At 63.9% G+C, this 20,129-nt stretch overlaps 4 protein-coding genes across 5 annotated transcripts; all 4 read right to left on the bottom strand.

Annotated features, from left to right (window-relative positions):
* Window positions 1-2,904: 2,904 nt before the first annotated feature.
* Window positions 2,905-5,174, bottom strand: SMIM24 (small integral membrane protein 24). Its single transcript, XM_049808772.1, is given in 5 exon segments — window positions 2,905-3,972; window positions 4,158-4,196; window positions 4,333-4,450; window positions 4,933-5,017; window positions 5,019-5,174. Coding segments are annotated over 5 exon segments (492 nt in total). The 3' UTR covers window positions 2,905-3,878.
* Window positions 5,175-6,742: 1,568 nt separating this feature from the next.
* SMIM44 (small integral membrane protein 44) lies at window positions 6,743-7,775 on the bottom strand. Its single transcript, XM_049808770.1, has 2 exons — window positions 7,251-7,775; window positions 6,743-7,111 (listed from the first exon to the last, which is right to left on the bottom strand). The coding sequence occupies exons 1-2, from the start codon at window positions 7,660-7,662 to the stop codon at window positions 6,888-6,890; spliced, it is 636 nt and encodes a 211-aa protein (XP_049664727.1). The 5' UTR covers window positions 7,663-7,775; the 3' UTR covers window positions 6,743-6,887.
* Window positions 7,776-9,391: 1,616 nt separating this feature from the next.
* DOHH (deoxyhypusine hydroxylase) lies at window positions 9,392-13,816 on the bottom strand. 2 transcript variants are annotated; one of them, XM_049808768.1, is made up of 5 exons: window positions 13,731-13,816; window positions 12,281-12,610; window positions 11,825-11,901; window positions 11,394-11,631; window positions 9,392-10,660 (listed from the first exon to the last, which is right to left on the bottom strand). In XM_049808768.1, exons 2-5 carry the CDS (start codon window positions 12,552-12,554, stop codon window positions 10,344-10,346), a joined length of 906 nt encoding a protein of 301 aa, XP_049664725.1. In that variant the 5' UTR covers window positions 12,555-12,610; window positions 13,731-13,816; the 3' UTR covers window positions 9,392-10,343. The 2 variants fall into 2 exon arrangements, with proteins under 2 accessions (XP_049664725.1, XP_049664724.1); XM_049808767.1 differs by lacking the exon at window positions 13,731-13,816 and adding an exon at window positions 13,031-13,238 and having other exon boundaries at window positions 9,395-10,660.
* Window positions 13,817-13,901: 85 nt separating this feature from the next.
* LOC126042104 (uncharacterized) lies at window positions 13,902-17,512 on the bottom strand. The gene is made up of 2 exons (XM_049808766.1): window positions 16,507-17,512; window positions 13,902-15,283 (listed from the first exon to the last, which is right to left on the bottom strand). The coding sequence occupies exons 1-2, from the start codon at window positions 16,663-16,665 to the stop codon at window positions 14,165-14,167; spliced, it is 1,278 nt and encodes a 425-aa protein (XP_049664723.1). The 5' UTR covers window positions 16,666-17,512; the 3' UTR covers window positions 13,902-14,164.
* Between the last annotated feature and the right edge of the window lie 2,617 nt (window positions 17,513-20,129).

Below are 20,129 nucleotides of genomic sequence, written 5' to 3'. Positions count from 1 at the left end.
TGGGGGGGACCAGGGATGGAGACCCCCATGGCTGAGCACTTAGAGGGGGGGCCACAGCATCCCACCACCCCTCCCCGCCTTTGCGGGGACCCCCCCCATCCCTTTTTTAATTGGTTTTCAATGGGGCGCAGGGCTGGGAGGGCTGAGCCCGGCTGCTCTCGTGACAGGAATGGAACCGTGTGAATGTAGCTGTGCCTCTCCCCCCTCCCCCCCCAGGGCTGGTGTTGGGGGGGGGGTGTCACAGCCCCCTGCCCCCCCCCCCCCATCCCCATCGGCTTCATCTCCGGGGGTCTGGCTGGCAGAGCAGGGAACAGGCAAAGTCCCAGCAGGAGTTCCCCTCTCGCCGTCACTTTGCCTATTTTCTGCTGCGCCGACTGCCGAGCGGGGTCCCGACACCCCCAAAAAATCCAGAATTTGCCTTAAAACCCAAGCGTCCCGCCGGCCGGAGAGAGAGACACCCCCACCCCCAGCCCCCCCCCCCCCCTTGAGGCTGAGGACTGACGCGGGTTGTGACACCGATGGGCGGGTGGCACCGCGCGTCGCTGCTGCTTTGTAATGAAGAAACGTCGTCGTCAACAGGTTTTTAAATTTTTAATTTTTTTTTTTTTTCTTTTTTTTTTTTTTTCTTTTTTTTTTGGTGTCCAAAAGTATTAGTGGGGAAGGGGCGAAGGTGGGGGGGGGGGGGGAAGTGTCGTGTCCCGCCGGGGTCTCGCCCACCGGTGCGGTTTGCTGGGGGTCCCACAGGGCAGGGGAACATCCTTGGGAGACTCTTCTTTATGCAAGGTGCAGTATTGATTTCTGCAAGGACAATGCAACGCGGGGAGCGGGAGGTTAGCGTCCAGTTGGGGGAAAATAACTTAAAACAATAGAATTTAAAAAAAAAAAAAGAGAGAGAAAATTGAAAAAAAAAAAAAAAAAAAAAGAAAAAACCAAACAAAAAAAAAAGGGTTTTAAGGCTAGGAAAGGATCAGCTCAAAGCAAAAAAAAAAAAAAAAAAAAATATATATATAAAAAAATAGCATTTCTCAGCGGTGAGCAGAGCAACAGCCAGCGGAGGGAGGGAGCGGGGGGCACCTGGGGCAGCCCCCCATCCAGCCCCCCCACTGCGAGCGTGGGGCCTGGGGGGGAGGCGAGGGGCGCTGGCGCCCCTCGGGCCTGGGCCCCCCCACCCCGAGGAAGCCCCCAGCCCCACGGGGGACACCGGACGGGGTGTCGTCCCCCCCCTTTTTGCTGCCTTTACCCCCAGGGCCAGCAGCACGTCTGGCCGGGCTGCGGCCGCAGCCCCCCCCCCCCACCCCCCCCCCAGCCCCCCAAAACCCGCCCTTGGCAAGAAAAGCACCTTAAAACATGTTAAAAAAACAAACAAACAAAAAAGGCAAAAAATAATCAACTCGACGCCCCCCCCCAGTTTGGAGGGTGGCAGGGGGGGGGGTCAGACTGGGGGCTTTCCCTTGGGGGTCCGGGGAGCCCCCACCATCCCCAGCATCTTTGCACTGCTCCCCCCGACACCCACCACCCCGGGGCTGCATCCCCCCCCCCCCCCCGGCTCTGCCCAAAGGGAATATGCAAACTCCCCCCCCCAGCCCCTTCCCTGGGGGGCACTGGCCGTGTGGGGACAGGGGGGGACGACCACTAATTTTTTGTTATTTTTGATTTTTTTAATCGTTCTCCCATTTTTTTTTAATATTTTTTTTTTTTTTTTTTCTCCCCCCGCGGCCTCTGGGCTCGGTGGCCACAGTTGGGGTGGGCGCAAAGTGGGGTGGGGTGGGGGGACACACACACACACCCCCCATCGCTGGGGGTGCTCCGGGGGGGCCCCCAGCAGGATGGGGATTTGGGGGGGGGGGTCCGCTCGACAATCACCGCGCCCGGGGCTCCCGCGGGGGTTTCATGCACTACAGTCTCTCCTAGAGGGTTTTTAGTCGGGCTCGTCGGCTTAAAAAAAATTAATTAAAAATAGTCCTTGTGACCTATAAATAAAAAAAAAAATAACCTGTACATATATATATATCTCTCTCTCCACATATATATATATGGGGCTGCAGGGGCCGGAGGTGGGCACGGGTCCCTGCGGGCCGACACACAGTTAAGGTACTTTAAAGCGCAAAGGAATATATATATATATATAAAAACCCCTATATATATATATATGTCTTGTTTGTTGTTGTTTTGTTTCTTTTTTTTTTTTTCTTTTTTTTTTTTTCTTTTTTTTTTTTTTTGTACTCTGAGTTTGGAATTGCTGCTTTCTGTCCCCCAGAGCTCCCGCCGCCGGCTGGGGCGGGCAGCACCCATGGGTGCCCCCTGTACGGTAGCACCCACGGGTGCCCCGCACGATGCCCACGAGCTGGCGGGAGCGGAGGTGGAGATTGGGGGGCAGGGGGGGAAAGGTGGAGGGGGGAAACCCACCCACCCCCCCCCCGGGCAAAGAGCGGCAAAAGGAGAGAAACCACCCCAAAAAGGCGTCGAGGCGGCAGCCGGCAGGACCACGACTCACACCCATACCAAAAATCCCGCCGCAGTGCCTCCGCGCCACCGGCTGCCCTCGCCCGCCTTTTCGGGGGGTCGGGTGGGTGCCCCCTCCCTCGCAGTTATATTTTACTAGTTAGCCGGATTCTCGCTTCTCGCTTGCCGCAGCCGTTACACACCCGCCAAGCGCACCAGGGCCGCGAGCCGGGGTCGGGATCCCCCCCCTCCATCCCCAAATCCCTGCATGACCCCCCCCGAGCCCCCCGCTCGCCTCCCTGGTGCTTCACGATATTTGATTATACCATTGTACGCAGCCATTACCGATAGCCGCCGCTCCTGCCTACATACCAGTTACTGACCGTGACTATGGATTTTGGGGTTTTGTTTTTTTTGGTTTTCTTTTTTTTTGTTGTTTTCTTTTTTTGTTTTGTTTCGGGGTTTGGTTTTTTTTTTTTTTTGGTTGGTTTTTTTTTTTTTTGTTGGGTTTTTTTGTTTTTTTTTTTTGGTTGGTTTTTTCCCCCCCCCCTCCCCTATGCAAAAAAGAGAAAAAGAGACAAAAAAGAAGAAAAAAACAAAAAACAGAAAACTGACACACACAAAAAAAAGATAAAAAAAAGAAAAGGAAAAAAAAAAAAGACAAAAAAAAAAAATGTATAAAAATTAAACAAGCTATGCTTCAACTCCAGCCCGCCTCTGCCCTTCCTTCGCTGCCCCCGGGGGAAACTGAGGCACGGCGCCTGGCCTGGGGAGGAACTGGGTGCCCCCACTGGGGGGGGGGCACTGGGGTGTACTGGGGTATACTGGAGCAGAGCCGTGCTGGGCAATGGGTGCCCATCACCCCGGAGGGGGGGGGGGGGGGGGGCGCACCCATGGGGGGTCTAGGCCCGGATGAGGAGGGTGGGTGAGCCGGGGGCAGCAGCCCCCCCGGGGGTGGCAGGGAGGTGGGAGCGGGGGTGGGCGCGAAGGGGACACGCGGGGAACGGGGACACGGGTGGGTGCAGCCCTGGGCTCCCGTGGGGATGCGTCAAGACCTCGGCCACGCGACGTCACCACCTCGTGCACGTGACAGCATCGCCTCACCCGTGTGACGTCATCGGCCCAAGCCGTGCGTCACCCCCGCAGTCCCCATCGTCCCCGTCCCAAAGAGCTGCTCCGGATGGTGGGGGGTGCCGAGGCCGGATGCCCCCCCCAGCCTGTCCCCAGCCGCCGCCCTCTCCGATCCACTCCGGCGGGCGGCGAATCCACACCGGGTCTTGGCGGCAGCCGGGAACCGCCGCGGCACTTCCCGCCCCGCGGCCGCTCCGCAAAACCCGGCGTGGATCCCCGTCCGGCGGACGGGGCTGAGGACGAAGTGCCCGACGGGGCGTCCCTAATAAGGCCGCGCACCGAGCGGGCAGGGGACGGCCGCCGCTTCAGAGGGACGTGGCCTTGCTCTGCTCCTCGCCGTCGCTCTCCTCGTCGCTGTCCTTCTCGGCCGCCGGGTTGGCGCAGCCGGCGTGCTCCAGCCTGCCGGGAGGAAGGCGTCAGCGAGGCATGGCTGCCCACCACAGGGCTCCGCTCCCCTGGGGCATCACCATCACTTTCGGCCATGCCGGGCCACCCGTGGCACCGTCAGCACGTCCCCAGCGGGGAACTGAGGCCCGGACGGTGGGGGGCCCGGTGCCAGCCCCACAGCGCCCAAACCGTGGTACCTCTCAGTCCCCTGGGTCTCCTGGAGGCCGCCGTGCTTCCTGCGAGGGGAGAGAGGGGCTGAGCGGTGCCTGGGGACGGTCCCGTCCCCACCCCGCAGCACCCTGGTCCCCCCCGGGCCGGCAGTCCCCTCCCGCCGAGGCGGGTGCAGGATGCGTCCCCTCCGTGCCGGCCCACCTGCGCATCCTGATCTGCCAGAGCCGGTTGATGAGCAGGACCACAAAGACGAGGAAGAGGAAGACGACGACGGCTGTGAGGCCGATGAGCCAGGGCTGCAGCTCCTTGGGGCCGGTGCCTGCCACGGCAGGGACGGGGACAGGGACGGGGATGGGAACGGGGATGGGGAGAGGGTTGGCTTTGGGGGAACCCCATCCTGCAGGGGATGGGACCCCCTCCCATCCCATGGCAGAGAGCCCCGATTGTGCCCAGTCTGGCACCGGGGGATGCTGGGGACACTGGGGACATTGACAGGCGCTCATGGGCACCCACTTCCCACCATCCCTTGGGTGCCAAGGAAGCCACCCCCGACACAGTCAACTCATCCCTGGGAGAGTGTGGGGGTGCCCAGCACGGTGGGGAGCACTGGGGACAGCAGGCAGGTACCCCCAAGTCTTTCTGCTCTGCCCCCCAAATAGTCGCTGCCAAAGCACTGGGACAGACTGGTCCTACTGGGAAGGTCTCCCAGGAGCTGATCTGATGGCCCAGGAGGGGCACAGCCACCCCCACGCAGGGCACACCGGGGCGCAGGGGGACTGGGGGGGCTGCAGGGGCACCTACCGGCCTGTCCCCGGGCGGTGGCGGCGAGGACGAGCAGGACCGGGAGCGAGAGGGGCTGCGAAGTCCTCGGCATTTTCAGGGGGAGGCTGGCAGAGGGCTGGGGCACGGCCGGATCCTGCACCCCGAGATGGGCTCCTCTCTCACGCCGCTGCTGGGGCTGAGCGCAGGCGCTGCTCTCTGCACCCCGGGGCCAACGAGCAGCTTTTATTGGGCTCAAGAGGACAAGTGCCACCAAGCACCATGGCAACGTGGGTCCTATAACCCTTGGGAGGTGGCACCTCTCCTCTCCCCTGGCTCAGCCACCAGCACCCTGCAGCACCCAGCAGCCACCACCTCGGGGACCACCTCGGGGACCACGGCGGCAGCCCCGTTGCCCAGGGCTGGGGTCAATCCCCGGGGTGGGTGAGTGGGGGGGGGGGGGGATGGAGGGACAGATGGACGGGTGGAGGGAGGACAGATGGATGGGAGCGTGGGTGGACGGAGGGAGGGAAGGAGGGGTGGATGGATGGATAGAAGGAGGGACGGACGGACAGATGGATGGGTGGGTGGGCAGCTGGATGGACGGAAGGAAGGAAGGACAGACAGCCGGATGGGTGGGTGGAGGGACAGACAGATGGGCAGATGTGCGGAGGAGCGCCCACCCTGCCTGCTGCCCCGTCCCAGTCTCTCCCCACTGCCCATGGGGCACCGCGCCCCCGTCCCCACTGGCAGGGCTGGGGCAGATCCAGGCCAGTGTCCCATCCCTGCAGACACAGCCCCCACCCTGCCACGCCGTGGGGATGGGGCAGCGGGGGGTGGGGGGGGTGGGGGGGGGGGGAGAGTGGGCAGTGCCAGGCCACCCCCTGGCCCTCAGTCAGGCCCAGGCCAGCTGGACCCCAGTTGCAATGGCTGGTGCTGGTGGAACCCCATCATGTGCCCAGGGAGTGTCCGGGTACTGTGAAGACCCCAGTATTAATGGTGTTATCGGCGAGACCTTGGCAGGGTGAGCTGCTCCGCTCCACCTTGCAGCCCCCGCCTGCCGGGGCACAGGGGAAACTGAGGCACGGGGGAGCTGGCAGCACCCCAGGGATGGACTGTGGTCTTCAGCATGGTCACCCTGCCTGTGGCAATTCCCCAAGGGGTAAAGAAAGTGCCTGGGGACATGGGGACAGGGTCTTCACCAGAGGGATGGGGGGGGGGTCCAGCCCCAGCCTGGGTTTAAGGCAGGCAATGGGGGTCCATATGACACAGCCCCCATCCTCAGTGCCCCCACTCAGAGCCCAAGTACAGCTCATGGGTGCTTTGCCCCCTGCCCAAGACTGGCTTTGGGGGCACCTGTGGGTGCCAATGAGCTCTGCCCCATGGGGAAGAGGGCACTGCCTGGCAGCGTTGGGGCACCAAGGTGGCCAGCGGGGGCAAATTCACCTTCAGCATGCAGCCATCTGTCTGTCTGTCCCTCCCTCCCCATGCATCCGTGCACATCCGTGCTGACGTAGGCCTTCCCATAGGCGTGTGCGTCCGTGTTTCCATGTCCACGCACACCCATGTCCGTGCCCCCTGCGTCTCTGTGCCCACACCTGGGCTGTGCCCCCATGTCAGGGGCTTGCACCCCCCTTTACATACCCACACATGTGAACACATGCGCTCCCACACGCATGTCCCTCCCCACGTGCCCATGCCCAGGGGCCAGCACAGCTCCACCGAGGGATGCTGCTGTCCCCAGGTGAACATCGGGGTGTCCCAGCCCTGCCACCTCCCCGTGCCCACGCTTGGCTAAGGGGCGAGTGAGCGGGGCTGGGGCAGGCTGCTTTATTGGGGGGGGGGGAGGGGGGGGGCAGCAATAGCAGCCCCAAGAAAAGCGTGTGTGACCGGGCAGCGTCACCCCCACACCCAAGTCTGTGGCCGGTGGCCGTGCTGTGACCCGATGACCAGGCATGGCTGCAGGGTCCCGGTGGTGGCAGGGGTGTCCCCCGGCCCTAGAAAAACCTCTTCTTGTGGGAGTCGGCGAAGGAGATGGAGCTGCGTGGGACGGTGGTGAGCAGCCCCAGTGGGATCTCCATGCCGGGCAGGGTGCCGGCACCTTCACCCTCCGGCTTCCCCTCTACCAGCACCCCGTCCTCCTCCAGCCACTCCACCTCCGGCACGGTCCCCTCGGCCATCACCGCCTTCTCCTCCTCTGGCTTCGGCCCGAACGCCCAGTCTGCGGGAGCAGAGATGGAGCCGTCAGCGGCACATCCCCACCACAGCAAAGGTTCTCGGTCTGGGGGACCCCCCCTCTTGCCCCCCACCCAGCCCCATGAGGAGCCCCAAAGCTCAACCGTGCTCTGGGCAGCACTCACCGGCGAAGTCGTGCACCAGGTCCTTGATGAGATGCCCCACGATGGCATATGCCACCACCAGCACCAGGGTGGCCGCCATCATCAGGTAAAGGACGTATCGGGGCAGGCGGATGCTGTCCAAGGCGGGGGGCTTGTAGTCCACGTACAGCACCCCATCCTCCTCAGGGGGAGACTGCAGCAAGTGCCGTGACCCCCATGCCCCCCCGGTGCCGGGGATTGGGGTGCCCCCCCCCCAGGACCATCGCCAGCTCCCCCCACACGCCGGCCCCGAGCCACCGAAGCCTCTTCTGTGCAGGGGAGAAGTGGCATCTGGGTCCACAAGGCTCCTCGGTGCTGGTGGCTCACGGGGACAGGGAGGTCCCCATCCCTGGTGGCAGCGCCGCTCGCCCGCTGCCGCCGAAGGACAGAGCATCTGCGGGAAGGAGCTTAGCGCCCGCTAATCCGGGCACAGCCCCGGCAGGCTCAGCCTGGGGGGTGACCAGCGGGCTCCGACATGGTCCAGGGTCCCCTGAATCTGCCCCTCTGGCAGCACCACAGGTACCTGTATCCCCCCTGGCAGTGGACAACCGTCCGCAGCTGGAGAACACGCAAAGGCAGGGATGGGGAGGGACACCCCAAGGCCTCCCCCCCCCTCCCCTGAGCTTGGTTAAATCCCTCCCCAGAGCAGATGGTGTGAAATCCTGGCAGCAGCACCCTGCCCCAGAGGACGCGGTGCCCTCCGAGCTGGGAGGTGATGGGTGGAGGGGATGGGTGCTGCAGCCCCATGCTGGGGGTTGGGGGGTGTCCCATGGGGCCCCTTTGCTGCATGGAATCCAGCCGCAGTGAAGCAGCAGCGAGAGGCCGTCATCTTCCCGGAGCTTCACGTTGGCCGCTGCATGGGGTACCCTGGTGCCCAGCATTGCTCCTCCAGCGAGGAGCAGCTTGCAGAGGAGCACAGGGTCCAGGCACCACCCAAAAGCGATGCCCTCTGCACCAGGACGGTGCAGGGTTTGGCCCAGAGCAGCAGCAGCCTTGAAAAGAAAACCCAAGCCCTTCCCAGGGTGGGTTGGCCAGGGAGGGATGAAGGTGCCCGCAGGGTTTGGTGCCAAGTCAGGGCTCAACACCCAGGCCCTCCTCCACCCCGGCACACGTCCTGGCTCTACTGCACCCAGGTTGCCCCTGGCCAGATCCTGGCCACAAAAATGCCAGTTTCATTCCAATTTGGGCTTTAAAGGCGTTTGGGGGAGCGGAGGCAAATGCTGGCGCAGAAAGATTTGGAAACAACCCTGCATCATCCAAGTGACTCACCTGTGGAAACGCCGGAGAACAGCAGAGAGCAAGGCTTGGAATAGCTGGGGCAATACGCAGGGACAAACACACCGGCAAACACTGGCAAAAAATGCTGGCAGCATGCCACAGCCCGCATCCTGATAAGCTCCCAGCATGGAGCCAGCAGCTGCCTTACACCGATGAAGTGGCAAGGGGGAAATGGCATGTCCCACTGCCCTGCCTCATCGCCCGCAGGGGACAGAGACACCCCAAAGCTTGGCGGTCCCAGCTGGGTCCTGCGTATCACCCAGAGGCTACAGAGGTTGAGGGAAGGGAGGAAAGAAACCCCCTAACAGCTGCTGACTCTGAAAATATCAGTGCCAAGGAAAGGAGGTTCGGTGGCCCTCATCCTCTGCATCAGACACAAGCGACCCCATCCACAACACTTGGACAAGTAGGTCTGACTTCCAGTAAGCTTGTACAAGGTGACCAAAACTGGTCACGTCTCCAGTAAAATTCCCTTCTGTGGGGTCATGAACTGGGCTCCCCACTCCAGCTGTGTCCCTAGGCACCAGAGCCCTGGGGACACCCAGCTGGCCGCAGCGGTAGCTTTAGGGATCCCTAGATTGAGCCCAGGAGCAACTCACAGGGAGACTTCGGTCAAGGGGAAAAGCACCATCAGCAGCACGCCAGTCCCTGCGGCGCAGCAGGACCCCACCAGCCCCTCCGCTGGGCAGCACCGTGGGGGCTCTGGGGAGCTCCACGGGCAATGTCTGCCCTCCTCCCCAAGCCTGACAGGGCTGTGGGGAGGGGGCGTTTACCCCATGCCATCAGGAACCCCACCCCATGTTCTCTCCTCCCATTACGGTTAGACTCGAACTTAAAGGTCTTTTCCAACCTAAATTACTCTGTTCCATGATTCTATTATGGCAGCCCTGGGGCTCCCCACCGGGGCCCGACCCTGCAGTGTCGGGTGCACCCCATATCTGGGCAAGGGCTAAATCACAGCTCGACTCATGCGGGAGCTCCCGCTGCCAGCGCTTTATTCCCTGCCAGCCCCTCCCCGTGCCCACACTGGGCTGCCCAAGGGGTTTGGGTGCTGGGTGACGGCAGCAGACACCAGCCTCAGCCCTCCCAGGTCTGGTTAAACACAGGGGAAAGTCCGGGCAGGCTCTGCCTCACCCTGTAAGCCCTAATGGCAGCACCGCCGCTCCCTGCAGAAAGAAAAAGCGCAGCCAAATCTTCCAAACCTTGCCATGAAACAACCCCCATCCCAGAGAAAAAGCTGCCGCAAGCACAGCCCTGGCCTGCCCTGACAGGAGAGGCCAAACCCACAGCAGCTCCTCCGCCACAGATGCAAGGAGGGACCCGGCTCAGCACCAGCACCAAGGGCTATTTCAAGGCATCGTACTGCTACAACCTACGAGAGCGAGTGCCCAAAGCCAGCCCTGCCCCCCCCCCAGCAAAGCTCAGGCAGGGAAAGTGGAGCTGTTTCACACCGAGCCGCCACGGCAGCACAAGCCCAGAGCAGCCCCAGGCCCCGCACAGCCGCGACAGGCTCCGACGTGCAGAGCGGAGCCCACCCGGTCCGAGCCCTGAGCCAGGCTGCGGGCAGGCAGTGCTGATCCTGGCAGGGAAAAAAGGGCAGATCCAGGAAATGGGGGGTGGCGAGAGGGAGGGGGGCAAGTAGCAGCTCAGCCTGGATCTGGAGGGAGAAGGCAGCTGTAATTGTGCCAGAAAGCAAATCCAGTTCCTCCTCCACCTCCGCCGCGGCAAGGCAGGGATCCATGTCGACGGAGGCGGCCATGACAGCGGGACCCGTGCCCCCCCCCCCTCAGCCGGGGCTCAGGCAGAGGCCTGCAGCTTGCAGAGCCCGTCGGCGTACTGGAACTGGGTGCCGTTCTCGTACTCGTACATGTCCAGCGCCACCTCGCAGCTCTCCCGCACCACCCGCTCCTCGTCGTGGGCGAAGGCACGCAGGGTCTCCAGGCAGGAGGGGCGGGCGATGGAGCCCAGGGCCTCGGCGCACTCGTGGCGCACCATGGGGCTCTCGGTGCGGCTGCGCAGCGCGGCCGTCAGCTGCGGGACGCAGGCCTCATCCTGCATCTGCCCCAGCACATAGCCGATCTCATGGCGGAAGAGGGCGCTGCCAGAATGCAGTCCTGCAGGGAAGAGGTGAGAGTGAGCCATCACGGCCCCCAAAGTGCACTGGGATGCTTGGCTGGTGCCCCCCACCCAAAAGCTGGGGGAAGCCATGGGGCAGGCTGGTCTGGGGGTTAGAGCCAGCAGTCGTCTCCCCAGACCTGTTGGGGCTTCTGAGGAACGGGACAAAACACCTACAGGAAAGGCTGACCCACCCCGTTCCCTGACCCTGCACAGCTGGGGCAGCCCCAGCACCACAGGCCCACAGCCATGCCCCGGCGGCATAGGGAGGCCATCTTGTGATGGTGGCACCCTTCCCCACTCAGGAGACATTCACTCCCCTCTCCAGAGCTATTCCCAAACCCCAGGACAAGGTTGGCAGCCTCTGACTTTCCAGGACAGGAGAGCAGGACCCTGACACCCTGGGGCCAGGTGCCACCTGGAGACACCAGGTCAGACTGGTTGGTCCCAAGCCAACATTACAGACTGTGCCCTCTCCCACCCAAACCCATGGAGAAAGGGGGCCTGGAGGACGGTGAGGGGGCTGTGAAACACCAGAGAGTGACAGAGCGCTTTGCAAAGTGGCTCTTGCAAGCAAGCAGGGGGACAGCAGCTCCAGAAACAAATGTGTGACGAGCTTAAGTGAAGTCCTGCAGCTCTGGCAGCCCTGGATTTGGGAAGGGCCAATCCCAGATTAACCTGTACAGATTTACAGTGAGAGGAGACTACAGGCAGCCTCACCCTGGCCCTTACCATCCGCCAGTGCCAGCACAGCAGCCTGGCCCCCCAGGTTTCGCAGGGCAAACATGGCCCTGTAGCGGTCAAACAGCGTGCGTGACTCATCCAGGAGGGTTTCGCGGAGTTTGGCGACGTCCGTCTCCTCAGCAGGGGGAGCAGGATCCACGGAGAGGTAGGGGCTGGCGCCCGGCTCCTGCTTGTTCTCCTGCAGCCACTCCAGCCTCCTCACTGCTAGCTGACACGTCTCCGCCACCTGCGGGGACAGGGACACAGCCTTGGCTGAGGGACAGCACCACACGGCGCTGGGAGGGTGCCCAGGGCTTCCCAGCAGCGGCTGGGTGCCAAGACACAGCAAGACGCCGCTCATGGTGTCCCTGTCCCTGCCTCACCCTCCTGGACCAGCAGCGCCACACCCCAGGGGAAATGACTCCCCCCAAGAGCCTCACCTCAACCACGGGATCCTCTGAATAGCGTTTCAGGACGTCCAGCACCTTGGGATTCCCGATAGCACCCAGGGCTTCACCTGAAGGGAGGAGGTGTCAGGATGTTATCAAGGTGCCTACGTGAGGAGGAGGACCCTGCTGTGTCTTCCTGCAAAGCCTCACCCCGCTCTGGAGTGGGGACACAAGTCTGACTCTGATCCTAAATGAGACAGCCAAGCAAATAAACATGGCAGGAGTGAGCCTGGCCAGCAGGAAGGGGAAGGTTCGGCCAACCAGTCCAGCCAGGGCTGGCCATGGATGCGGTGAGGTGGTTACACACCTCAGGAATTTCCAAGCCATGACACCCAAGCCAGATCAGGCTGTAACCAGCTGTTTGGTGTGGGGGAGAAGCACCCGCAAGCCCCACTTGCGGGCTGGACCCTTCCCTTGCCCCCACGGCCGCAGGAGCTGCCATCGTACCCGCCTCGTGCCTGACCATGGGCTCCTGGCCAGTGTCCTGCAGTACCCGGATGAGCACAGGGATGGCTGCTTCGTCCTGCATCTGGCCCAGGCAGTAGGCCAGCTCATGCTTCAGCAGCGCGGAGCCGTCCCCGAAGGCCCGGCTGATCCAGTCCACGGCGGTGCGGCCGCCCAGGCTCCGCAGGGTGAAGAGGGCCCGGAACCGGGCGGGCAGGGGCTGGGCCGTGTCCACCAGCGTCCGGCCGATAGCCTCCACCTCCTGCTCGGTCACCATGGCGCCGGGATCCGGTGGCACTCGGGACTCTGGCGGGGGTCCCTCCGGTCACACTCCTGCGGGGGGGGGGGGGGGGGGGGGGGGAGGCGGGTGAGGGTGAGGGGGTTCAGGGGCTCCCGGGGCACTCCCAGCCGCTCCCTCAGCCCGGGGCGGCGGCAGAGAGGGCGGCAGCCCGGCCCGGCAGCTGCCGCGGGGAAGAAGAGCGAGCCCCAGCCCCGTGCCGGCGGACCGAGCAGAACCGGGCCCCGGGGCCGGGCCTGACCCCACAGGAAGCGCCCGGAACCCGGCTCGACCGGATCCCCGGGACCGACACGGACAAACCCTCTTCCTCCTCCCCGCCTCCCGCCGCGACCGTGCCAGCCCGGCCCCGTTCAGCCAGAGCCGCCGGGCCAGGCCCTGACGGGGCGGAGGGAACCGGAGGGGGGAACGGCCCGAACCGGCGGCCGGACGCGCCCGGGGCCGGTCCCAGCACTCACCGCGCGCCGCCATGCTGCTCCCTCACGTGACCGCGCCGGCGGCTCCTACCATCGCGCTTCCGGGTAGGGGGGGAGGAGCCGCCCCGAGCCCGCCCACGTCAGGGAGTGTGTGCTGCCTTCCCCCCTCTCCTGCCGAGTAGGAACGGCCGGGGGAAACGGGGTCGGTGGCGGCGCATGCGCAGTGGAGGCGGAGCGCAGGCCCAGGGCGCTGGGGCTGCCCCGTTCCTGTGTGTCCCCCCCGGGGGCTCCTCTGCGGGCCCCGGCGGGAGGGGCGGCACGGTGGGACCCGCCCGGGCCGTCCCCATAAGCGCCGGTGGCCTGGGGCGGGCGGGGGAACCGACCGGAGCCGCTGGGCTCCCCAGGCGATGCGGTGGGGGGCGGGCAGAGCCGCCCGTTTCTGCTGACGACGCAGCCGGGGGCGGGGGGGCGGGAAGCAAAAGGCCAGAGCCGGCCGGTGGGACGGGGAGGGACCTCGGGGGCCCGAGCCACGGGCCTTGACGGGAAACCCCTCCGGAGGGAAGCGAGGAGGGACAGGACGTGGGGCTGCGGCGGCTCAGCCCGCTCCCCCCGAGGGCAGCGGCAGGGCCGGAGCTTGCGGATGCCATTTCATTCCAGGCTGGTGCCGGCCCCCCGGCAAGTCACTGCTCTGCCTTTTCCTTCCCTTCCCCTCCCAAGCATGTTTATGCAGCGAGTTTCGTACCTTCAAAGGGGTTTTGCCTTCTTATTTCAAGCCTCCTACTGGTTTCGGCCTGGTGGAGGGGCCTCGGGACAGAGGCGTGATCCCAGGAAAGGGAAACCCAGGCAGCCCTCTCCCTCGCCCAGCCCCGATCCCCGCTTTACTCGTGCAGCGCACAACACACCACCAGACCGCTTAAACCCTGGAAGAGAGCAAGGGCACAAAATACATTCCACTGCCTGAAATCACTGCAGCAAAACCAGCACGAGCATGACGCAGCCGCCCCCCCACCCTGCCCCAGGAATGGCCGGCAGCCTTCCTCGCTCTGCCAGCAGTCTTCGGCAGAGGCAAGAAGGTGCAGTGAAGAGCCGGGTGCCGCTGGGCCAACAACATTCGCCGGAGTCTGTGGGAAGTCCGCGAGCAAGGACGCGGAGGGCTGCTTCTCACCCCCGGCCCTGTCAGCCCTCCCCACAGCTCTCAAAGTACTGGCACATCAGCTCGCGCACTTGCTCGGCCCGGCCGTCCTCCATGGCGGCAGGCGCAGGCTGGCAGGGCTTGGGCAACTCAGTCGGCTCGGTGCCCTCCAGCCACTCCTCGTTGAAGGGGTTGTCGTGGGCTTCACAGATGTTGTGCAGGATGCAGCAGGCAAGGACGAGGGTGGGCAGCAGCTCCAGGCTGCAGTCGTCGCACTTCAGGAGGATCTGCCAGCGTGCCTTCAGGCGCAGGAAGGCGTTCTCAATCACGCTGTGCGCCCGCTTCAGGCGGTAGTTGAACTGCAGCTGCCGCTGCGTGAGGTTCTCGTCCTCCTGGTAGGGCTTGAGGATCCAGTCTTGCAAGGGGTAGGTGGCATCGCCCAGCAGCACGTACTTCTGCGCCTTCCCCATGAAGTGCTTGGGTGGGTTGGGGCACAGCCGGCCCTCCTTGGCCAGCACCCACAGGCTGGAGCTCTCCAGGACTGCGCTGTTCTCCATGCTGCCGGGGAAAGCGGTGGAGACGTCCCAAAACTGGCCCAGCCCGTCCACAGTGGCCTGCGTCAGGATGGAGTGCCAGCCCTGGCCATTGCAGTAGTCGGCGCTGAGGCGCAGGGGCGGGTGGATGGGGATGTGAAGGCTGTCCAGGGCACCGATGCAGTGCGGGAAGCCCCAGCGGGTGCGGAAGATGCGCACCATGTTCTCCAGCTCCTTCTCGTTGGGCAGCCGGAGGTAGAGGGGCTTCAGCAGCAAGACGACGGCGTAGCTCACCTCCCGGACGCACGTCTGCACCGTGGAGGGCCCCACGCCGAAGAGCGGGCTGAGAGTCTGGTACTCCACGTTGGTGGCCAAGTGCCACAGGGCCACGGCCACCCTCTTCTCCAGGGGCAGGGTGGGGTGGAAGTGGGCGCTGTGCGGAGCCAGTCCAGGCCGCAGCTGGTTGCAGACATAGAAGAAGGTCTCCTTGGACATCCGGAACTTCTCCAGCCAGTCCTGGGGTCCAAACTCCTTCAGGACCACCCGCTCCCACCAGTCTGCGCTCCTGATGCTGGGCCAGGCGCGGGGGTAGAAGTAGCAGCTGGTTCTCCTCCGGCGAGCGATCAGGAGCTGCAGCATGGCAGGGAGACAAGAGGGGCATGAGACAGCGCTTCCCGGGACGCCCCCCCCTCCTCTGACGACCACCCAGCTCAAGTGACCTGCTCAAGGCAGGGAGGACGCCCAGTGCCATGTGGCCAGCGGTCCTAACCGGCACAACTAGCGGGTCAAATTTTCCTGTTCCTGGGAAACCCCATGGCAAAGCCACGAGGCGAGAGTTGTGGCCCTGGACAAGGTGCCCAGGTGCCGCAGACGAAGAGCCTTCCAGAGTCATCCCCTTTTGGGGCGGCCACTTACTCTGTGGTTTTATTTTTTAACAAGTATTACTGGCTTTCCTGCAACCGGGTGAACTGCAGGCTGGGTCATGATTTGAAAGAGGGAGCGAGCACCCACGCTCTTGGCCCCTCCACAGGAATTGTTTTTCTGTTACTGAATTCTAAAAAACATCTTTTAGCCGAAGAGGCTTTTTTCCCCCCTTCCTCAGCAACTGCCCAGGGAAGCGGCTTCCCTGCGTTCCCCCCCCCCAACAGCTTGTCCTCGCTGGCACGTGTCCGCAGGCCCTTCACAGCCCCCATCCTTTGTGTCCCCCACTTTTGATGTCACATCCCTGTGCCCTCCGCATCCCCTGTCCTTTCTGCCTGGGTTCACATCCCGTGTCCTTTGTGTCCCCTCGTCCTTCCTTTCCCACAGAGCCCCATGTTCCCTACCCTTTGTGACCTCCGTGTGTGTCCCCCCCTCCGTGTCCTTTGTGTCCCCATGTTTCATATCCCCCATGTCCGGCACCATGTGGCCCTGCAGCCCATGTCCCCTTGTGACCTCCGTGTCCCCCCATCCCTGTACTTTGCGTCCCACACATCCCCCTGTTCCCCATTGCCTGTATCCCCCCCCACGTCGTTCATGTCCCCCATATCCAGCACCATGTGGCCCTGCGGCCCGTGTCCCCTTATGACCTCCCTGTCCGTCCCCCCCCCGAGCCCCTCCATCCCCGTACTGTCCCCTGCATATCCCCCCGTTCCCCCTTTTTTCTACCCCCCCCATGTCCTTCGCGTCCCCCGTCCTTCCTGCCCCCGTTTCACGTCCCACACGTCGCCCACGTCCTTTGTGTCCCCGCGGCCTGCGCGTCCTCCCGTGTCCCCCCGCGGGTCGCGGCCCCCCCCGGTCCCCTCCTTGGCGCCTCCGTGTCCTTCCCGGCCCCCATCGGTCGCCCCCCCCGGTCCCCTCCCGTTCCCGGTCACCGTCATGAGGCGTTTCTGCCGCTGGCTGTAGTAGTGCCGGAGCCAGGCGCGCCGCTGCGGCCCGTCCCAGGCCCCGGCCCCGGCCATGGCCCGCCGCCCGCCCGCCCGCCGCCGCCGCCGCGCCAGCGCGCACAGCAGCACCAGCAGCCGCTCCTGCATTTTCAAATCGGGAGCCGGGGCCGCCCTGGAAGTGATCGGCCGCGGGGTCACGGCGGGGCCGGGGCGGGGCCGCCGCCGCCTCCGCCGGGGCGAGGCTGTGGGGCTGCCCCGGGCCGTAGGCCGGACCGGGGACCGGGCTGCGGGAGGGCTGGGAAAGGCCGGGCCGGGATCCGCGGCGGCGGGGGGACGATGACTCGCTCCGGCGGAGCCCCCCCCGGCGGGACGGGGCCTTGCGCACCCCGCGAGAAAACGGGGAACGGCGGGGTACGCCGCCTGGGAGGAGGCCGGGGCTCTGCGAAAGGGACGCCCCGGGCCCGCCGCCGCCGGTGGCCGGCCCTTAGCCGCCGCCGCTTCCTGGCGTTGCCGTAAATGATGCGGAGGGGGACGTCAGAGAGGCGCCCGGTTGGCACCGGGGAGCCGCCTGCCCGCGGTTTGCGGGGGCCCAGCCCCGACCGGCCGAGGGCTGCGGGGCGGGCCGTCGGTGGGAGGCCGGCGTTGGGCTACGGGGGCACCGGAGCGCCGCGGACAGGCACGGCGCGGGAGAAAACCTCCGCTGCCTCCCGCGCCGAGCCCCGCCAGCGCCGGCCCGGCGTGAAGGGAACGGGGCGGACACGGGAAGGGCCCGGAGCCTCGGCCGGGCTCGGGGCAGCGAGTCCTGCCGGCCGAGCGGCGGCCCCTCAGCTCGCCGGTCGGTGTCCCGGGTGTGGGGCCGCTCCTCAAACCACCGCCTCCGGCCCGGGCTGCGGGGCCACCGGGGCCGGCCCGCCGAACCGGAGCTGCGCGGGGTAGGGCAACCGGCGCCCGAGGCCCGGGCGAGGAGGACTCGTTCCCCCGCCTACGGGAAGCCCTCTCAGCGCCATGACGTCAGTGTGCGGGGGGGTGACGTCAGGCTCCGCCCCCCGGTGTCCTGGCCGCGCTGAGGGGGCGGGGCCTGGCGCGCGGCCGCCGTTGCCGTGGCGCCGCTCGCCGCCGCTTCCTGTGTTGATTCGAACGGGAGGGCGGGGCGCTCCCGTCGTGCCGCGCGCGGGGAGGAGAGGGGGCGGGGACAGCGGGCGGGGACAGCGCCGCGGGGGCGGCCGCCATATTGGGGCGCGCTGGAGCCGGTGGAGACTGACAGGAGGAGGCGGAGCGGGGCCGGGCCGGGCCGGGCGGGCGGGCAGGTAGGGCTGGCGGGTGGCGGGGTCGCGGACCCGGGCCGGTAGCGCGGTGCGGGGTGGGCTGCGCCCGGCCCCCGGGGGTGCGGGGCTGTGGGCCCGGGGCGGGGCCGGGCCCGCGGAGGGGCCGGGCCGGGCGGGGCGGGCCCGGCTGCGGGGTTGGGGCAGCCGGTGCCTGGCGCGGCTCAGGGCCCGGCCGGGGGTGCCCTCTTTCCGCGGGCGCTGCTGGGGCGTCCTGGCCTGAGCCCGGGCCCTGAGGGGTGGCAGTGGCGGTGGCGGTGGTGGTGGCGGTGGCGGCCTCCCGGCCTTTGGGCCTGCCCCGCGGCCGGAGCCGGGGGCGGTTAGCGAGCGGTGCCGGCGCCTCGCCCTCCCGTGGGCCCCTCCTCCGCTCCAGCCGTAGCTCCGTCAGACGGGCGGGACGGGAGTTAGCCTTCACCGGGTAAGCGGGGGGTCCCGGCGCCGCGGACGCCTCTGGCGAGGCCGGGGCCGGCTCGTGCCGCCGTTACTGCGCTGTGCCTTTACCGCTCCCGCGCACCGGGCGCCTTTGCTAACGGACACCGTGCGGCCGGAGCCCCCGGGGCTTGCGTAGCCCGAGTCCGCCCGCAGCGGCCCCGGGCTCTTGCCGCAGACCCTTTCTCGGGCCAGGCGTGCCGAGAGCCAGCGGGCAGCGCAGCTGCTGCGTCCTCACCCGTTCTTGCCTTCGTGATCAGATTGATAACGTGAACGGTGGCCGAGATTTGGGTGGCATGGGCTCTGGTACTAACGAGAACTACCGAGCAGTGACAGAAACTTTTCTCAGAAGTCACCTGTTTATGCACAGCACGAGTTGGTGACGTGCTGTTGTCTAGCCGATGGCTTTTCGGGTGTCTGAGGGAGCCGAATACCACTGTGTCTTTTGTTAGGGTTTTCTTAACGTGTGGTTGACGTTTTGCAAGTGGAAGCAGGGTGTACATTCAGCAAGTTACAGGTTTGAGGTCTTAAAAGTCCAAACTGAGCACCCTCCAGGCATGGTGAGAGGGCAGGCATTCTGCTGGTGGAGCTGTTATGGCTCGCGAGGTCTGTTCGGTCATGTTGGAGTCACCTGTCAAAGGTGTCGTAGGCCTTATTGCGTGGGTAATTGGTTTTTTCCTTGATTTGCAGCTCTCTTGAAGGCGTTATGCTCATTTTCTTGTGAAGTGCTGATTCTTACTGAGTTAGTGTTTTTAATGATGCTAGCCTAGTATTTTATGCCCAAGGCTCTTCACAGAGCAACTCCCCTGCTGGCAACAATATCTCATATTAAAGACTGACTTTTTTTTTTTAAATACAGAAGCAGAATTTTCTTGGGCTGTTGACTGAAGCTGCTGCATTTTCTAACTTCTATGACTTTCTTTTGTGGGTTGACCAGGGCGCCATTGCACCTTCAGTAGCTTAAATTTTATGATGAAGCAGACTTTTGAATTGCCTGGCCTTTTCAGTAAAGCTCCGTGGACAAGGCTGCTGCTGAATTTTTAATCTTGGCTTTTAGTGCACTGACTTCTGATAAGGCTTCCGATAAAGTAGACCTTTTATCTAGAGCTGATGCACTTAGCTGTTTGTACTCCATTTTGAGATGTAAGATAATCGGACGACAGTATTCTGTGAATTTTTGTGTTTTTTTGAAGGGAAACTGAATGTTATTAAAAGTAGATTTATGAAAAATTGCCATGCTCAGAGTGTATAAACTACTAAAAAAAAAAGGCAAAAAAAAAAAAAGCCCTGAAGCATTTTGTAAAATGTTACAAAATGCATACAGCAGCCTTTCTCTTGTGCTTCCCTCTACTCCTAAGTCCTCTTTATGTTTAGGATGCCTAACATGGAAAAACTCCACCCTTATAAAGACCCCCTATCCCTACGGTCCAAGTACTTCATCCATCCCCACTTCCTTCTTACTAAACACTTCGCGGTATGCAGAATAAATGAGTAAATAACTTCTAGGTAATCACCCAAATGAGCACCATCATATGGTGGTTGATGAGCAGCCAAAAGCAGAACCTCCATTTCTCCTGTCTGTCCAGTGACTTGTCCAAAATATGTGTTTACGTGGGGAAAAACTGCCATCAGGTGACAACGGAAACAGAAGAGCTGCTGCTGCAACCTGCCCTCTGCTTTCTCGGCCAGCTGCCTCCACAGAGGCCAGCAGCTGCCAGTAGCTCAGCCCTCATGTCCGAGGGGAGATTCAGTGTTGAGGTAGTACAGAGAAACCGTGTGGGTTTTTTGATCGCTCCCCCACCTCGTGCGTTGGGAAGGGTAGCTGCATCCAGGCCTATCAGTTTGGCACAGGTTACATCA

Source organism: Accipiter gentilis, chromosome 8 (genome assembly GCF_929443795.1).
Source record: "Accipiter gentilis chromosome 8, bAccGen1.1, whole genome shotgun sequence".
Lineage (NCBI taxonomy): Eukaryota > Metazoa > Chordata > Aves > Accipitriformes > Accipitridae > Astur > Astur gentilis.
This window is presented reverse-complemented; position numbering and strand designations above follow the sequence as displayed.

What these genes read in the sequence shown, in the direction of transcription:
- SMIM44 (XM_049808770.1), bottom strand. Translation starts at nt 7,662, where the DNA reads ATGCTCTGTCCTTCGGCGGCAGCGGGCGAGCGGCGCTGCCACCAGGGA. An exon ending in CCTGGTGCACGACTTCGCCG is followed by an intron (nt 7,112 to 7,250) that starts GTGAGTGCTGCC and finishes CTGCTCCCGCAG; the next exon opens with ACTGGGCGTTCGGGCCGAAG.
- DOHH (XM_049808768.1), bottom strand. Translation starts at nt 12,554, where the DNA reads ATGGTGACCGAGCAGGAGGTGGAGGCTATCGGCCGGACGCTGGTGGAC. An exon ending in CAGAGGATCCCGTGGTTGAG is followed by an intron (nt 11,632 to 11,824) that starts GTGAGGCTCTTG and finishes CTGTCCCCGCAG; the next exon opens with GTGGCGGAGACGTGTCAGCT. An exon ending in TGTGCTGGCACTGGCGGATG is followed by an intron (nt 10,661 to 11,393) that starts GTAAGGGCCAGG and finishes TCTTCCCTGCAG; the next exon opens with GACTGCATTCTGGCAGCGCC.
- LOC126042104 (XM_049808766.1), bottom strand. Translation starts at nt 16,665, where the DNA reads ATGCAGGAGCGGCTGCTGGTGCTGCTGTGCGCGCTGGCGCGGCGGCGG. An exon ending in GGCAGAAACGCCTCATGACG is followed by an intron (nt 15,284 to 16,506) that starts GTGACCGGGAAC and finishes GCCATGCTGCAG; the next exon opens with CTCCTGATCGCTCGCCGGAG.